The sequence below is a fragment of the Pseudophryne corroboree genome, chromosome 11, assembly GCF_028390025.1.
Source record: "Pseudophryne corroboree isolate aPseCor3 chromosome 11, aPseCor3.hap2, whole genome shotgun sequence".
In the NCBI taxonomy this organism is placed as follows: domain Eukaryota; kingdom Metazoa; phylum Chordata; class Amphibia; order Anura; family Myobatrachidae; genus Pseudophryne; species Pseudophryne corroboree.
The window spans coordinates 140,690,819-140,704,935 of NC_086454.1; the positions used below are offsets into that span (position 1 = coordinate 140,690,819).

A 14,117-nucleotide genomic window follows, 5' to 3' on the forward strand; every position below is an offset into this window, starting at 1 on the left:
GTGGCATTTACAGAGTCATGGTGTAATGAAAATCATGACTGGGACATAGCTGTACTGGGATCTACTTTATTTAGAAAGGACAGAATGGGAAGAAACGGAGGATGGGTATCAATGTATGTAAAAAAAAAAACATAAATACTACCTTAATACAAAGTATTGAAGAAAAAACTGATGCCCTTTGAGTGACCATAGAAACAGGGCAGAAGTCGATTCTTTGTATTGGCGTGATATACAGGCCACCAGGTCAGGAAGAGGAACATGACAAGAACCTATTGCAGGACACAACTATAATGGCATTAAGAGGAGAGGTAATAATCATGGGAGACTTTAATCTTCCTGATGTAAACTGGGAGGTGTCTGTTGCTAGTTCCACTAGAAGTATGGACATTTTAAATTCCCTGCAGGTAGCATCCATTCACTTGGAAAGACACAATATTAGACTTAATACTTACAAATGGACACAGAATATTTGACGTAAAGGTTATGAAAAACGGGGATCCAGTGATCATCAAGCAGTATGGTTCAGCATAAAGACAGAGACTGACTCATCCCATACAAACACAAAGGCGTTAGATTTTAGGAAGGCTGATTTTGTAGGGATGGGAAAATGTGTAAGCGATTCTTTGACAGAGTGGAGGAACTTGGAAGCAGTGCAGGAGAGGTGGGAAACATTAAAAAGTGCAATACTAAATGCAACAGTCCTTTGTATCAAAAGTGTTAAGAAAAATACAAGGAAAAGGAAGCCAGTGTGGTTTGTGAAAGAAGTAGCAAGTATTGTGAAAGCAAAAAAGATGGCTTTTAGGAAACATAAGCAGACACAAAATAAGGAAAACAAAGATATATATCTTGTTAGATAGGAGACTAATGGGCCCTACACACAGCGCAATCCGATGCCGAGCTGCCCGATGGCGGAGACGGCTGATGGGTGACCCGGCTGCGGGGGGGCGGTGATGGGGGGAGTGAAGTTTTTTAACCCCCCCGTCACCCGGCTCCATAGCAGTGCAGGCAAATATGGACGAGATCATCCATATTGGCCTGCATGCACAAGTGACGGGGCACCAGCGATGAATGAATGAATGAGCACGGGGACGCACATCGTTCATCACTGGTGCCTACACACTGAAAGATATGAACGGTATCTCATTCATTAATGAACAAGATCGTTCATATCTTTCATTAATATCGCACAGTGTGTAGAGCCCTTAAGAAGGTAATCAGATGTGCAAAGGCACAAGCTGAGGAGAAAATGGCCCAGTCAGTGGGTAAAGGGAGCAAAACTCTTTTTTAGGTATATAAGCGAAGGAGAAAAACAAAAGGAGGAATAATAAAACTAAAGACAGAGAATGGTAGTCTTCTTGATCGAGACAATGTTATAGCAGATCGTCTTAATTATTATTTTTGCTCAGTATTCACTACTGAAAGAGAGGGGATGGGGCCACAGTTAAGTTGCAGGGATATTCAGGAAAATGAAACAAGTACATTTACAGAGGAGAAGCTGAAAGCTGAAAGTGGACAAATCTATGGGGCCAGCTACATCCGAAGATACTCAAAGATACTCAAAGTGCTTAAAGAGGTACAGGTAGCACCATCAACAGAATTATTCAACCAGTCATTAGCTACAGGAGTCATTCCAGAGGACTGAAAAAGAAGGAACGTAGTCCCACTGCACAAAAGTGGAAGCATGGAAGAGGCAAACAACTACAGACCAGTGAGTCTTACATCAGTAGTAGGGAAATTGATGGAAACACTTTTAAAAGAGAGAGTTGTACTGTAGATTATCTCAAATCCAGTAATTTACAGGATCCCAAACAGCATGGATTCACTGGGGGGGGGGGGGGGGGGGGGGGATATCATGTCAAACAAACCTTATTGACTTTTTTGATTGTGTGACTAAAGTGATGGATAAAGGTGGAGCCGTGGATATAGCTTATCTAGACTTTAGTAAGGCTTTTGACACTGTTCCACGTTGCAGACTGCTAAATAAACTCGAAAGTTTGGGATTGGGGATTAAGATTGTTGAATGAATAAGATCTTGGTTGCAGGATAGAAAACAGAGAGTTGTAGTAAATGGAGTGCATTCACAGGAGGGAAATGTTACCAGAGGAGTACCCCAGGGAACTGTACTTGGACCAGTGCTTTTTAATATCTTTATTGGTGACATTGCAAACGGCATTAAAGGGAAAGTATGCCTTTTTGCAGATAACACAAAGGTATGCAACAGGGTACCAGGAGGAAAGTTACTTCACAGAAAGGGTAGTGGACAAGTGGAATAGCCTCCCATCAGAGGTGGTAGAGGCTAAGACAGTAGAGCAATTTAAACATGCATGGGATAGACATAGGGATATCCTTACAAAGAAATAAGGATCAAATAAGGTTTTACATAAAAATATGATGAAAAAAGGGCAGACTAGATGGGCCAAGTGGTTCTTATCTGCCGTCAAATTCTATGACACAATTGCTGACACTGACACTCCACACCTGGTACCCACACCCCAGTTACTACCCAGAAACACTCATCTAAATGACATGGATCTGCATGCAATTGTGCCCTATGGCTTCCCTGTGCCTTCCTCAGAATCTCCCCCTTTTGATGGTACCACCGATGGCTCTGCAGTGTGGTATAGCAGTGATCACACATACAGGCTAATAAGGCCATTGGTAAATTAAAATTTAAAACAGCTTAATTAATATCTAAACAATTTAATTTTATTGGGTTCAGTTATGACCTGGACCATCCATGAAATAAAACTTTTGCTCAGTGAAATAACTGATTAACTTCTACAGAAGTGAACTATAACTAGGGCTGCGAGGTGAGCAAGCCCATGTGGTGAAAAGTATGTCCAAATGGCTCAACGCACAGACTCCCCACTGCAGGGGGAGCCGCGGCTAGCAGCGTGAGCATACAGCGGCTGAAGCGGCAAATATCGGCAGAGACCGGTATCCCCCTTCCACCTTCTCTCTTCCTCCTCTCACGGACGGTGGTCCGGGTCCCGGTGGTCCGGGTCCCGGTGGTGCATTTGGACCCAGGGATGGATCTAGACTTTTCTTTAGGGGGGGCTGTTTACTGTTTAATCTTGACTCCTCCCTCTACAGTCCCAACTCCTCCCATCTGCAATCCTAACTCCTCCTCTCTCAATTCTGACTGAACTTTTTGAGTGAGACTGAGATAGAGCTTTGTGATTGTTCTATGTACATGTGACTGTGCTATGGGGTAATTGTATTTATTAGCCCTAGTACCCACACACCAGCAAGTGAGGGGCAAATGCTCTGTAACCCTTGCTCTCCTGGCTCCTCTGTGCTGCTGTGGTATAAGCCCAGAGAGCTCTCTTCTGCTCAAAAGTTGGCGTGGCTATGACTGTGTTAGGGGGGGGGGGGCGGTCTCCCCCTTCGCCCCCCCTAGATCCGGCCCTGTTTGGACCTTGCAAGGCCGCAGGCATCAGGGTCCGCCTAACGCCACTATGGGATCACGAGCCGCCACCTGATCTTTTTCTCTCTCCTTTCTACAGCACAGCCCGCGGTCCCACTCTCATCTGTCCTCCGCTCATTGATGAGGTCAGACAGCAGAAGGGATTAGCGGACTCGAGTGCCAACTAATTCTTCTTTCTCATTTTTCTTAATTTATGAAGGCACCCTACCTTTTGTCCTCCACTATATTAGGTACTAACCATTTTCTCGGATATGGTAATAATCAGTGCTTAATGAAATGCATACACAGTTGTATTTGACTTATCAGATTGGTCTGCATGTTCTCATAGTCATTAAGCAGATAATACCATCAGAGGAACCTTGGTTTTGTGGATTATTAAACAAGCATAACCCCAATCAGCGTACAAAAAAACACTCCTTCCTCATGTCATTTGCCTAACATACGAGGGAGATATACCAATCCCATGTCTTTCACCTATCTATCATTTTTATTTAACATTGCCCCAATCAGCTAACTGCCCGCTGCAATTATTGTTTATACGGTCAGCGGAAGTGTAATGAAGCTGAATTTGGCTTCCTCTGTCTTCCTCTCTCTTCCTTCAAACACTCATTTTGGCCCAGGTCCCAGTGGAGCATTTTGACCCTGCAAGGCCAGTCAGGCATCAGGGTCCACCTAACACCGCGACGGGATCCTAAGCCATTGTCCATCTCCCCTGTTTTCAAGGCACTGTTCACGTTCCCACTCTCATCTGTCCTCCGCTCACAGGTGAGGTCAGACAGCAGATGGGTATATTGAACTAGAGTGTCCACTGCTTCTTCCTTCAAATTTCACAGGTACTATATTTACATTTTTTTGGTGCAAGGTAACAACCCCACATACACCTAAGGGCGATAAGTGGCAGATTTTGTTTTTTTACTTGGGGACTTATGATGTATTTCCAATGTTCCCAGTTGGCCACTTATAGGGGTTTTTTCATTCATATCATGACCATATACCACATACAAAGTTAATTTCCATTTGATTTTGTGGGACATATGTAAATTTGTTGCATGCTTCAGTATAATAACAGTGGTCACCTCTATTATAAACATTTAAACTGCTCCATGTATTAACTTAGAAGCCACTCCATTTTATACTGTTACCAATGAGGCCATAGCGCCTGTCACACAAACAAGTGGATACATACTTTCAGTTTGTTACATCTGTATTCTATCAAAGTAGAATGGTTATATTTGAACTGATTTGTATATAAGGTTCTCAGCAATATGGAAGGGTAGTTAGAAATGTTCTACTTCTGTGAATGGTTACACTTGAATACATTTTTATGAGTTTTTAACAACATGGAAGAGGAACTAATTATGTGGTTATTATTATTTTGATTTGCTATAGTAACATTAGAGACACATTAAAGGAGATATGCCGATCTAACGATTTACAAACGAATTATAAATGCCGCCTGCCAGAACATAGACAGATTACTGTTTTTTTGAGTAATGCTTAAGAAAGACACTCAAGTTTTACGAATAGATTTTACTCAGTCATAGGATCTAATGATCTATAACGTATTATGAATGCCGCCTGCTAGAACCTAGACAGATTACTGTCTTCTAAGCAATGTTTGAGAAAGATACTCAAGTTTAATGAATAGATCTTGCTCAGATATATTTTTGCCACAAGGACGAATATTACATCCAGCATTATACTCTTAGGGGAATTCATTAAACAGTATTTGAATTATATACCCCATTTATTTTATAGTCTAATTTTGAATAATTAAAGCTAAGTTTTAACTTTTAAAAAACATTTCATTATTATGTAAATATTATACAAAAGAGTGCTCCAAACCAAGGAATTTTCTTTCTTAGGTGAGCTGTGGGTTCTACCATATACATCGATTAATTGTGTAACTTCTACAGAACACTGAGTTCAGAGCAAATGTGGAGCTACAAATCTCACTCTATAATGACGTATAGTGGAAAGTAAAATTTGAATATTATACCAACCTCTCCACGTCTTGTATGGTCTCAGGGAGCGGCATACCAAGCGTCTCTGGAAGGAAGCAGGCGGCAATGCCAGAAACTATGGGACAGCAGCTATAAATAATGAGGGGAAGATGAATGTAATAATCTGCAGTGATCTGAATGAGTGGCGCTACTATTCCTCCAAGCCGTGCCATCATGGTACCCAGTCCCATACCAGACTGCCTGCAATGGAAACCATAAGTCATCAGTCAGATTAAAACTATGGCTGGTCTCTTCTGTGCAACACACTGAATTTTTCTCACCTGATCACAGTTGGGTACAATTCACCAGTGTACAGGTAGACACAATTGAATGATGCTGCCAAACACCCCTTCCCGAAGACAGTTATTGCTGTACGTACAATATGAAGCTCTATAAAAAACAAATTCATATTCCCTTGATCTTTAGTGTGCAGGACACAGGAAATCCAAGAAGTGATATACACATAGGGATACACATAGGGCTTAGTACTTGATGCTGACTTATACAATGTACATAAGGTATAGGATTCAGATAGACAGTCATCATAATATTTTTGTAATAAGGTTCTATATTCAGTTTATTCCTAGGAATTTCGTATATGCCTGGTATATTTAAAGTCTGCCATATAACTATGTTCTGTGAGTTATTAAAAAAACAACTTTTCCTCCAGTAGTTATCAGCTCCCTTGAAAAGAGAAACTTAGGACTATTAGGTCCATAGTTATTAAGGTGTCTATTTACTAAGCCTTGAGGATGGAGATAAAATACCAAACAACCAGCTTCTGTTATTTTTTTAAACACTACCTGTAACATGGCAGGTAGGAGCTGATTGGTTGGTACTTTATGTCCATCCACTTTTTCTCAAGGCTTAGTAAATAGACCTGTAATTATCAGGTTCTAGACTCATTTATCATTTGTTTTTGCCGTTGTTCTTGTTCGACCAAATGTATAAACAAACCCATTCAGGGGCAGGGGCTCCAAAAGGTCCCAACACCTGCAATGTGTTAGCTTCTTCTGGCCCCCGAGGTGCCACTTTGCATGCACAGTCTGCTGACCATGCATTGCAGGTGGCCACTGCCAGTAAATAATGTGGAGTGTATCCTATGGTCTAAATTGGCCAATGTAGACAAAGTCCTTTTTGGTGCTGGTTCACTCAATTGAAGAGTCTATGATATTTCTTTTTGACAAAAGTTTATGCAGAATTGATGTATGTTGTTTCGGATTGTCATAAATTAATTGGGGGCACCTGCTTCAGAAAGGACTTTCTCTACATTGGATCCTGTAGAAGAGGACACCACCAATTGGTCAGATTTAATTCCCCAAATTGTTAATGCACTGGTCCTTAATCCCTATACAACTACCTGTACCCATTCTGGAGCTTTGAGACTGCTTATGCAGTCAAAAACGGAGGACCACAGCAGATATCTCCAATATCTCCCGTGCACACACATTCAAGGCATAAATAATTAGAATTTGGAGGCAGACCCCGAAAACGTGATAACTTGCAAGTATTACTTGAAAAATAGTTCCCTCGATGTTGCCTCTTTGTGATATTGTGTGCCGGATGAAACTACTAATGTGATATATTTGAAAAAGAGACCTTATAAATTGGATGCACTACACATAATGAGTCTAATTAGTCAGTTTTAACATAAAGTGTTATCTCAGTAGTTTCAATCTGTTTCTGGGTTGTTGGTGTAATTTACCAAATTAATCTAACCAACAGGAAGCATCAAGAAACTCCTTACCTTCAGGAACAAAGATATTTACTAAGATGGCAGCACCAGCTAAGAACAGACTACCAGCTTGCAGAACACGACGCCCCAAATAAGTCAACACAAAGTAGGATATAAATTTAGCTGGGATATCAACTGTCCCAAAGATGATCTGAATGATGTAGATGCTGACCCCAAATTTCTGAAGGTCCATGGCCAGACCATAGTAGGCAAAACTGGTGGAGAACCTGAGAGAGCAAAGCCCAAGAGAAGAGACAATTACAGTTCTGAGGATGTGTCCCAATGACTATAGGACATTTACTGTATTACAGTTTGTTCCTTCACTACTCCTATGATAACTTTTATTGGGTTAGGTGGCAACCTACAAAGAGGATAAAAATGAACAACCACATTGTGATTTGTATATGTCTCTAACACACATGACACACGCAAATGGTAATGGAGAACTGGAATAACATATTTTCTTCTTCTTTTGATTTACCTGTAACAATGAAATGAACACATTATTATACGTGTGGTATCCGGACTCCAGGTCGACAGCACAAAGGTCGACACACCTTAGGTCGACGCCAATTGGTCGACGCACCTTAGGTCGACATGGACAAAAGGTCGACATGGACAAAAGGTCGACATGGAAAAAGGTCGACATGAGTTTTTCACGATTTTTTTCTTTTTTTGAACCTTTTCATACTTAACGATCCACGTGGACTACGATTGGAACGGTAAAGTGTGCCGAGCGAAGCGGTAGCGGAGCGAAGGCACCATGCCCGAAGCATGGCGAGCGAAGCGAGCCATGCGAGGGGACGCGGTGCACTAATTGGGGTTCCCGGTCACTCTACGAAGAAAACGACACCAAAAAACATAAAAAACTCATGTCGACCTTTTTCCATGTCGACCTTGTTCCTGTTGACCTTTTGTCCATGTTGACCTTTTGTTCATGTCGACCTACGGTGTGTCGACCAATTGGTGTCGACCTAAGGTGTGTCGACCTTTGTGCTGTCGACCCTGAGTCCCAGACCCATATGTGTTATACAGTACCTACCATGAACAGCATATACCAAAGGATATGCGACGAATCATAGGTGTCCTAACCAGATCTAACACGGAGTAATTAGTCTTGCGAGCTGCATTTATATCCTTTTGCATTTCATATTTAATTGTCTGTAGGGAGAGAGGATGCAAATGATAAAGTGAAGATAGAAAGTCACAGTTTTAGGAACAAATGTTATAGTACAAAATATGATGAGTTGGCAAACGATTGTTAGCAATTATGTGACAATACAGGCACATGAGAGGGTGAGGTATGGACATGTGTCTTGGTTTAGTTACCTATCCAGCATCCTTGGTCCCAGGGCTAGATCTACATCATAGAAGGGATACAACAACTATGGGGCCTATTCAGAGATGGATGCAGATCTTGCTTCCGCAGCAAGATCTGCGTCCATCTGCTCACATGCTGTGGGCCACCCAGCACAGGGCAAGGCCACCCAGCATGTGTGTGTTGTGCCGCCCTGGCTGGTTGCGCTAACAGATGGTTCAGGGCCATATTTTTTCTCGGAGCGACTGCGTGTGACGTCACGCAGCAGCCCCAAAAACTGTCCGGACATGCCTGCGTTGTCCAGACCACGCCCACTAAACATCGCAGTGCCGGCCCGTGATGCCATCAGCTGTCAATCACTAAGCAATCGCATCCTTTCCGGGATGCAATCGCATGGTGATGGGTCGCGCATGTGCACTATAACCAGTGTGGGTGTACAGACCCGATTGATACCACATGCAGTGGCTGCGTCCATCTCTGAATAGCCCCCTATGTTTTCAGAATATGGATTACTCAGCCAGTGAGATACATAATTCTATAAGAGCCATTATTTAGCTTTACACCACTATCAGGAATACAGACAATGAACTTTTTGACTACATGATTGAATCTGGTCAGCATCGCTATATAGTTGCATTGGTGAATGCCAATTTTTGTACACAAAAAAACCTATTTCCCTATAAACTGACCATATTGCATATTGAATTCTGGCATATTATTTTACTTTATGGTGATTTTCTCTGTACAAATAGAACATAATGGATGATGTAGCCCCAGACAAGCTACTTACCTCCACAGTGAGTTTTTCCACCTCTTCCGCCTTCCCATTAATCTTGGCCACTTTCTTCAGGTCTTTTATTGCTTGATCATATTTACCGCTAAGAACAAGCCAACGGCTGGATTCAGGGAGGAACCTGGGAGCCACAATCAGAGACATCATCACTGACAATTCATGAGAATGTGCCATGGAGAGGTTCATTACTTCTCATTATGGATCATAAACAAATAAAAGATTAAGAAAATGAGAGACGGTCCACTGTTAGACTATTGGAGATACTAAGAAAAGTGTGAACCCACAATGCTTGCCTAAGTGTGCATGGCTACTTTTTTCTGCCTAGGCAGTGGTTTTCAAACTGTTTGCCTAGGCACCCTGGGGTGCCACGAGGCTCTTGTAGGGGTGCCTCGAGTTGGTGGTCCAATTCAAATTATTTATGGTTAAAGTGATATGCAAAATCATTGCTGGTGTCTGCCAATCATAAAATATGTGGACAATCAGAAGCACATCACCACATACCCTACACACTGCGCGATATTAGTGAAAGATATGAACAATCTCGTTCATATCTTTCAGTGTGGAGGCACCAGCGATGAACGATGCGCGGCCCCGTGCTCGTTTGTGCATGCAGGCCAATATGGACGATCTCATCCATATTTGCCTGCACTTCTATGGAGCCGGGTGACGGGGAGAGTGAAGAAATTTCACTCCCCCCGTCACTGCCCCCCGCCGCCGGGTCACCCGTTGGTCGTATCCGCCGCCCGGCAGGTTGGCGGCGGATTGCTCAATGTGTAGGGCCCTTAAGAATGACTGGAAGGCACAATTTTTTGATTTTTTTTCCCAAATGTATCCAATTTACCCAGATTTCTGAAACTTTTATCCTAGAGATGCCGTGAAAAAATGCTGATACTCTAAATTCAAGAAAGTTTGGGGACCACTGGCCTAGTGCATTTCAAGGTTCTTGCACAATTCCAAGAGGATGTGTGGACTATACAGAGGGGATTTAATTACATAGGAAAGCTAATGAAGGTTACGTGGGCGGTTCCAGAATTTGATAAGCTTGTCTTAAGAAGTGATTTTTCAGGGAACGCTTGAATGTTTGGAGACAGGAGGATGTTGGCTAAACTCAATTTATCAAGCAGCCAAAAGCCAAGAGGTAAAAAGTGCAAATTTTCAGAAGAGGCGATATTGCCCATAACAACCAATCAGATTCTGTCTATTATCTACTAGAAGCTGCTAGATATATGATATGTAGAATCTGATTGGTTGCTATGGGCAACATCTCCACTCTTAAAAACCTGCAGTTTAGTAACTATACCCCCTAGTTTTTCACCTCCATGTAATTCCATCATGACTGCGCATATGCTTTTCACTGGGACCCTTTACTAGCAGAGTTAGCGAGAAATTAGTTGCTGAAATTCACAGTCACCTTTAAGTTACTCTTTACTCAAGATCTCTTTTTTTATTGCCACTCAGCATAATGGTCATTCTTTTCCACTCAGCAGAGCTGGGATGGCATTACGGCATGAACTGGATTTCTGCTTTGTAATGTGGTTGGTCCAGGTGAACAAAAACGATTGGGGAAATTTGATTGGAACATATATAAGTGAAAATTTAAGGAATAAATTGTTTGGGGGGGGGAGAGAAATTATGTGTCTTAAGAGAATCTAAAATGTCAAAATAAAATATTAGATGTTGTGTATAAAATAAATATGGGGAATCACTGTGGTCTGTCCAATAGAAATGTCTTTTAGTTATTGACCTTTCAGATTTATGTAGTCTTGGTAATTAATTAATTAATTAATTAATGCTTTACTAGTGCACAGATTATCATCTCATATGTTAATTAGGCATTTTAGAGAGAAGTTGTGATAATAGAAATAGTGAGTAACAAAGATATACATTACCATGTATATATAAAATAGATGAAGAAAGGAACAGATGAAGCCAGCTGCAGCATGCGCCAGTCCTGGATCAGATAAGCAAGTCCCACCAATACCAATTGACCAATTGTGTAACAATAACCAGTGCCTGTAAGGATGAAGGCCCGAGTTTGTGTGGGGATCCATTCCACAACTACAAGGAAACCACACTGTTAAAAAGCAATTACAGCCACTTTCAGATATTAACATTTATAATGCTAAACAAATGCTTGTGCAATTTCACTTAACAAACCCTTTCATGCATGCTGTCTGTTTTGTCCCTTAGGGCAGTGGCTCTCACACTGTGTGCCGTGGCTCCCTGGGGTGCCTCGGGACACTGCAGGGGTGCCTTGGGTTGGTGGTCCAGGACCAATTCAAATTATTTATGGTCAATATAATAGGCAAAACTAGTGCTAGTAGCTGTCAGTCATAAAATATGGGGACAAACAGAAGTAAATCTTGTCCCTCACCAGACAATTGAGCCTAAGGATGACATATAAACACAATCTACTTAATTTAATATTTCTTTCTAAATTTCTCAATAAGTAATTTTTGGCCTAGGGGTGCCGTGAAAAAAATTCTGATACTCTAGGGCGCCGTGATTCAAAAAAGTTTGGAAGACACTGCCTTAGGGGAAAAACAGCTTACAAAAACAGGTAACATGGTGTTACTTATCAACAGCGGTGCAAGTATGCGGGTATGGGTGGGTACGGCGTACGCTTAAGAATTTTGCCGTGGGTGCGCCGTACCCACACCGACGGGCCGCCGCTTGCTACCGCTGATGTGAGGGGAGGAGAGCGCAGCCTGCACCTCTCCTGCCCTCAGTGTCTTCGTTCAAATCAGCGCCGCCCGTGAGCCAATCAGAGCTCGCGGAGCTTTGATTGGCTCACGGATCGGCGATGAATATTGAACTAACCCGCCGGAGACTGAGGGGAAGGAGAGGCGCAGGCTGCGCTCTCCTCCCCTCACACACGGGAGACAACACAACAGCAGCAGCGGTGAGCTGGGGAAGGGGGGGGAGGCAGCACTGTGGGGGGCAATGTATATCTGGCACTGTGGGGGGCAATGTAAACCTGGCACTGTGGGGGGCAATGTATACCTGGCACTGTGGGGGGCAATGTATACCTGGCACTGTGGGGGGCAATGTATACCTGGCACTGTGGCGGGCAATGTATATCTGGCACTGTGGCGGGCAATGTATATCTGGCACTGTTGTGGGCAATGTATATCTGGCACTGTTGTGGGCAATGTATACCAGGCACTGTGGGGGGCAATGTATATCTGGCACTGTGGGGGGCAATATATATCTGGCACTGTGGGTGGCAATGTATATCTGGCACTGTGGGGGGCATTCGTGTATCTGGCACTGTGGGGGGCATTCGTGTATCTGGCATTGTGGGGCATTCGTGTATCTGGCACTGTGGGGCATTGGTGTATCTGGGACTGTGGGGCATTCGTGTATCTGGCACTGTGGGGCAACGTGTATCTGTCACTGTGGGGCAACGTGTATCTGGCACTGTGGGGGTCATATGTGTATCTGCCCCTCCCCCATATGTGTATCACGCCCACATTTTCATTGGCCACGCCCCATATGGCATCTGGCCACACCCATTTTTTGGCGCACGCGCCTTTGGCGCACGCACACAGTACCTGTAAGACATTTTTTCTACTTGCACCACTGCTTATCAATCTTCATTAAATGGGATATAACATTCAAAGCACAGTGGGCTCTGTTTGCAATCTCCTAGGTAACAGAAATATACGAACTTCGGATTGGTGAACTCATCCTTAAGGCCAGAATAACTACCCATTCAACATCCATTTGCCTTGATACAAAGGGCCTAATTCAGAGTTGATCGCAGCAGCGAATGTGTTAGCAGTTGGGCAAAACCATGTGCACTGAGGGGGAGGGGGGGGACAGATATAACATGTGCAGAGAGAGTTAGATTTGGGTGGGGTGTGTTCAAACTGAAATCTAAATTGCAGTGTAAAAATACAGCAGCCACTATTTATCCTGCACAGAAACAAAATAACCCACCCAAATCTAACTCTCTCTGCAAATGTTATATCTGCCCCACCTGCAGTGCACATGGGCCCTCATTCCGAGTTGTTCGCTCGCTGACGTTTTTTGCAGCATAGCGATCAGGCTAAAAATCGGCTGTTCTGCGCATGCGTATGGGCCGCAGGGCCCACGCGCAAAGTAATTTCACACAAAACTATGCAATTTTACACAGGTCCAAGCGACGCGTTTCAGTCGCTCTGCTGATCGGTGAGTGATTGACAGGAAGTGGGTGTTTCTGGGCGGAAACTCAGCGTTTTCCAGGAGTGTGCTAAAAAACGCAGGCGTGTCAGGCTATAATGCAGGAGTGGCTGGGGAAACGGGGGAGTGGCTGGCCGAACGCAGGGCGAGTTTGTGACGTCAAAACAGGAACTAAACGGACTGAGGTGATCGCAATCTAGGAGTAGGTCTGGAGCAACTCTGAAACTGCAGTAGAAGATTTTCAAGCAAATCTGCTAATCTTTCGTTCGCACTTCTGCTAAACTAAGATACACTCCCAGAGGGCGGCGGCCTAGCGTGTGCAATGCTGCTAAAAGCAGCTAGCGAGCGATCAACTCAGAATGAGGGCCATGGTTTTGCCCAACTGCTAACAAATTTGCTACTGTGATCAACTCTGAATTACCCCCAATAGTTTGATGGATTTATTACTTACTCAGAGAATAGGAATTGAGAACAATGCCAGAAAGAGCTACCCCAGTCAGGAAACGGAACACACAGTACACAGTGTAGTTAGGAGCAAATGCTGCACACAGTCCAGATACAAACATCTGAAGATTTGACCAGATATTCAGCGGTCTGCGTCCAAATCTGTGGGTACAAGTAAGGAACATATTTGTTAGAGTGCAGGCATCTGAATGATCATATTCTATTGTATAGGA

At 43.2% G+C, this 14,117-nt stretch overlaps 1 protein-coding gene across 1 annotated transcript in view; it reads right to left on the reverse strand.

Moving 5' to 3' along the window:
• Positions 1-5,420: 5,420 nt before the first annotated feature.
• The window catches only part of LOC134968683 (solute carrier family 22 member 6-B-like), a 43,180-nt gene continuing 34,483 nt past the window's right edge, over positions 5,421-14,117 (reverse strand). The window contains exons 3-9 of the mRNA XM_063944200.1: positions 13,892-14,046; positions 11,166-11,334; positions 9,274-9,397; positions 8,208-8,326; positions 7,178-7,392; positions 5,712-5,820; positions 5,421-5,631 (exon numbers count right to left, since the gene is read on the reverse strand). Coding sequence (XP_063800270.1) covers positions 5,421-5,631; positions 5,712-5,820; positions 7,178-7,392; positions 8,208-8,326; positions 9,274-9,397; positions 11,166-11,334; positions 13,892-14,046 — 1,102 coding nt within the window. The remainder of the gene's footprint in view (positions 5,632-5,711; positions 5,821-7,177; positions 7,393-8,207; positions 8,327-9,273; positions 9,398-11,165; positions 11,335-13,891; positions 14,047-14,117) is intronic.